Raw genomic sequence first — 5097 nt, forward strand, 5'->3', positions numbered from 1 at the left:
ATCATGGGGAAATTTGAAATATATTGTGAAAGCGTAATTTTATTGATACAAGAAGATGTGTATATATACAGCATGAGAAGTTCCTAATCCATCTAGGTAACGATTACATATTTATCTAATCCCATAAAGATATGAAAACATATTAGCATGTTTATCTCTTTACTCCCCCTCAAGTTGGCAATGAGGTATTGCGAATTCCCAACTTGAACATCAAGTACTGAAATGTTGGTGTAGGAAGAGCTTTTGTAAGAAGATCAGCCGGTTGTTCCTTCGTAGATATGTGCTCCAGCGATAGAAGTTTGGCTTTAACTGCATCCCGAGTTGTATGACAGTCATTCTCAACATGCTTAGTGCGCTCATGGAAGACATGATTTGTATCTATGTGGATAGCCAACTTGCTTTCACAATGCATTTGTATCGGCACATTCTGCGCGAAGCCAAGCATTCCCAGTAGACGCTTGAGCTACTTTAATTCGCAAGTCGTGTCAGCCATGGCCTTATATTCGGCTTCAGCCGAAGATCGAGAGACTGTCCTCTGTTTCTTTGTCTTCCAGAATACAAGGGAATCTCCAAGAAAAAACAACATATGCGCTAAGCGAACGGCAAGTGGCAGGGCATGAAGACCAATCCGCATCACAGTAGGCATTTATCTGCATATTACACTTAGACTGCAACATAATACCTTGATCAGACGTCCCTTTTAGATAGCGAACCACACGTAGAGCTGCTAGCCAATGTTCTTCAAGTGGTTTTTGCATGAACTGAGACAATATACGGATAATGTAGCTTAAGTCTGGCCGGGTGAAGGTAAGATATATAAGACGACCGATCAGCCGCCTATACTTGCTAGGATCAGTCAGTAACGTATGAGAGTTAGTCTTATCAGCCATGACAAGCTTGCGATTCAGTTCAGTAGGCGTGGGAGATGGTTTAGCGCCCAACAAACTACACTCAGTGATGATATCCAACGCATACTTGTGTTGTGAGACAAAGATACCATCTGGACCACGAGCAACTTCTAACCCAAGGAAGTATTTTAGTTTCCCAAGATCTTTCATTTTAAAGCTTGTATGGAGATATAATTTAAACCGTTGAATGATGGAGATGTCATTCCCAGCGATAATAAAGTCGTCAACATAGACTAAGATATGAAGACATATATTCTTCTTGTCGTTGAAATATGTGAAGAGAGAGTAATCTTCCTGACTTTGCACAAACCCGAATGCCAAAAGCGCCTTGCTCAGTTTAGCAAACCAACAACGAGGAGCTTGTTTAAGGCCATATAAAGATTTCCAAAGACGACAAACTTGATTAGAGGCTTATTGAATCAAGAATTTGAAAAAATTAAAGTTTTGAGTAAATCCAAGAAGATCTGAGATTTAAGTAAGTTTTAAGTGTTTTGAAGAAATTGCAGAGTTTTAAAAAAAAACTTTTAAAATTTAAATATTTATTTAAAATGATATCTTATTTTTAAAATTACTATAATTTATATTTTATTGTTTTATGAAATATATATAATAGATAAAGTTTAAAATTCAATTTTTAATCAAAAAGTTTGATTTTCTTTTCAAAATGTGAAGTAAAAATTTTTTTTTTTTTTTAAGATTCAAATAGCATCATAGGAGCTAGTATTTCGATTCATTGTTTTTTCACTATAAAATACTATCTAAACCCCACCAAATCCCATTTGATAGATTTTAATGACAACATATGTATTTTCCAATAAACTGAAATTTGAGAGAACTTTTCGATTCCCATGTGAGTCTATAAGGTAATGAATCTGGTTAGTTGAACGTCTAGTTGCAACCATCCGGTGAAAGAAAGATGTATCTAGGTCTCCAACATTCAGCCAGAGCACTCTAGAGTGTTGTTGTAAGAAATTTTCCTCAGCTATAGCCAGGGTAATCCATTTCCTATGAGCTTCCTTTTCAAGTTGAGCCAGCTGCAACTCAGGTTATGCATCATATTTATCTAACTATCAACCAGAAGATTATGGGCTTCTTTGACTCGAGCTTCCAAGTCTGAGTACTGCTCACGATTTATGTCTCTGATTTCGTTCTGGAGGAGTTTTAACTTCCTTGAAAGTGAATACATTTCAAAACCTTGAACTGATGATTCATGCCAGTTAATAGCAACTCTGGTGAGAAAATCCTGGTGAGCAAGCAGAAAGTGTGAGATCATGAAGTGCTTTTTTGTCTTGGCTCTTTACCCAAAGATAATGCAGCTAGGATCGTGATCTGAGAAGATGGGTTCTCCAAAGTGGGCATAAGCCATAGGAAATTTGATTTGCCAATGATTATCGATGAGGATTATATCAAGCTTCTTCGCTATAGGTGAGTATTCTTGATTATTCCACCAGGTAAATGCATTGCTATAAATGGCCTATCGAACAAGCCTGCATAATTAACACAGTCCCTAAAATTTGATATACCCCGAGAGATTCTTCTCATAGAACCTGTTGAACTCTCTTGAGGGCTTAAGATCTGGTTAAAGTCTCCCAAAGCAGCTCAAGGCTTTCCACATAACATAGAATCTTGAGTAAAGATCCTCAACTCATCCCATAACAGCCGCCTACGGTATTTACAATTATAACCATAAATAAAGGAAACAAAAACCTCTGTAGTGGATTGAGTCAACTCAATCTGGAAAGTGATCATCTGGGCAGATTCATCCCAACTCAGCGAACTCATAATTAACAAAAAAAGTTCTAGCCCGGAAAAGCTGATGGTATATACCGATGAGACTTATGGAGTGTGACTCTAGTATCTATAATACTTCCAAAATACGGCTTGGACTGCCGTAGCCATTTTTGCAGATTATTGTGCTTGAGCTTTCTTTTGATTCTTCTTACATTCTAGAAAAAAAGTCCATTAACATATCAAGATTTTATATATTTGCTGGGGTGATTTCCCGAGAACCTCCTTTTCATTCCATCGCTTCTTTTTTCTACTGCTTTTCGAGACCTTTGTGGAAATCATGGGGAAATTTGAAATATATTGTGAAAGCGTAATTTTATTGATACAAGAAGATGTGTATATATACAGCATGAGAAGTTCCTAATCCATCTAGGTAACAATTACATATTTATCTAATCCCATAAAGATATGAAAACATATTAGCATGTTTATCTCTTTACTCCCCCTCAAGTTGGCAATGAGGTATTGCGAATTCCCAACTTGAACATCAAGTACTGAAATGTTGGTGTAGGAAGAGCTTTTGTAAGAAGATCAGCCGGTTGTTCCTTCGTAGATATGTGCTCCAACGATAGAAGTTTGGCTTTAACTGCATCCCGAGTTGTATGACAGTCATTCTCAACATGCTTAGTGCGCTCATGGAAGACATGATTTGTATCTATGTGGATAGCCAACTTGCTTTCACAATGCATTTGTATCGGCACATTCTGCGCGAAGCCAAGCATTCCCAGTAGACGCTTGAGCCACTTTAATTCGCAAGTCGTGTCAGCCATGGCCTTATATTCGGCTTCAGCCGAAGATCGAGAGACTGTCCTCTGTTTCTTTGTCTTCCAGGATACAAGGGAATCTCCAAGAAAAAACAACATATGCGCTAAGCGAACGGCAAGTGGCAGGGCATGAAGACCAATCCGCATCACAGTAGGCATTTATCTGCATATTACACTTAGACTGCAACATAATACCTTGATCAGACGTCCCTTTTAGATAGCGAACCACACGTAGAGCTGCTAGCCAATGTTCTTCAAGTGGTTTTTGCATGAACTGAGACAATATACGGATAATGTAGCTTAAGTCTGGCCGGGTGAAGGTAAGATATATAAGACGACCGATCAGCCGCCTATACTTGCTAGGATCAGTCAGTAACGTATGAGAGTTAGTCTTATCAGCCATGACAAGCTTGCGATTCAGTTCAGTAGGCGTGGGAGATGGTTTAGCGCCCAACAAACTACACTCAGTGATGATATCCAACGCATACTTGTGTTGTGAGACAAAGATACCATCTGGACCACGAGCAACTTCTAACCCAAGGAAGTATTTTAGTTTCCCAAGATCTTTCATTTTAAACCTTGTATGGAGATATAATTTAAACCGTTGAATGATGGAGATGTCATTCCCAGCGATAATAAAGTCGTCAACATAGACTAAGATATGAAGACATATATTCTTCTTGTCGTTGAAATATGTGAAGAGAGAGTAATCTTCCTGACTTTGCACAAACCCGAATGCCAAAAGCGCCTTGCTCAGTTTAGCAAACCAACAACGAGGAGCTTGTTTAAGGCCATATAAAGATTTCCAAAGACGAGAAACTTGATTAGAGGCTTATTGAATCAAGAATTTGAAAAAAATAAAGTTTTGAGTAAATCCAAGAAGATCTGAGATTTAAGTAAGTTTAAGTGTTTTGAAGAAATTGCAGAGTTTTAAAAAAAAGCCTTTAAAAATTTAAATATTTATTTAAAATGATATCTTATTTTTAAAATTACTATAATTTATATTTTATTGTTTTATGAAATATATATAATAGATAAAGTTTAAAATTCAATTTTTAATCAAAAAGTTTGATTTTCTTTTCAAAATGTGAAGTAAATTTTTTTTTTTTTTTAAGATTTAAATAGCATCATAGGAGCTGGTATTTCGATTCACTATTTTTTCACTATAAAATACTATCTAAACCCCACCAAATCCCATTTGATAGATTTTATTGACAACATATGTATTTTCCAATAAACTGAAATTTGAGAGAACTTTTCGATTCCCATGTGAGTCTATAAGGTAATGAATCTGGTTAGTTGAACGTCTAGTTGCAACCATCCGGTGAAAGAAAGATGTATCTAGGTCTCCAACATTCAGCCAGAGCACTCTAGAGTGTTGTTGTAAGAAATTTTCCTCAGCTATACCCAGGGTAATCCATTTCCTATGAGCTTCCTTTTCAAGTTGAGCCAGCTGCAACTCAGGTTATGCATCATATTTATCTAACTATCAACGAGCAGATTATGGGCTTCTTTGACTCGAGCTTCCAAGTCTGAGTACTGCTCACGATGTCTCTGATTTCGTTCTTGAGGAGTTTTAACTTCCTTGAAAGTGAATACATTTCAAAACCTTGAACTGATGATTCATGCCAGTTAAT

At 36.9% G+C, this 5097-nt stretch overlaps 1 protein-coding gene across 1 annotated transcript; it reads right to left on the reverse strand.

Annotated features, from left to right (window-relative positions):
- Window positions 1-509: 509 nt before the first annotated feature.
- Window positions 510-1058, reverse strand: LOC125588335 (uncharacterized mitochondrial protein AtMg00810-like). The gene has a single exon (XM_048759632.1). The coding sequence runs from the start codon at window positions 1056-1058 to the stop codon at window positions 510-512; it is 549 nt and encodes a 182-aa protein (XP_048615589.1).
- Between the last annotated feature and the right edge of the window lie 4039 nt (window positions 1059-5097).

Source organism: Brassica napus, chromosome C6 (genome assembly GCF_020379485.1).
Source record: "Brassica napus cultivar Da-Ae chromosome C6, Da-Ae, whole genome shotgun sequence".
NCBI classification, from domain to species: Eukaryota; Viridiplantae; Streptophyta; class Magnoliopsida; order Brassicales; family Brassicaceae; genus Brassica; species Brassica napus.

Bases quoted from the DNA above. Each gene is read 5' to 3' on its own strand.
- LOC125588335 (XM_048759632.1), bottom strand. From the start codon at position 1,058: ATGAAAGATCTTGGGAAACTAAAATACTTCCTTGGGTTAGAAGTTGCT.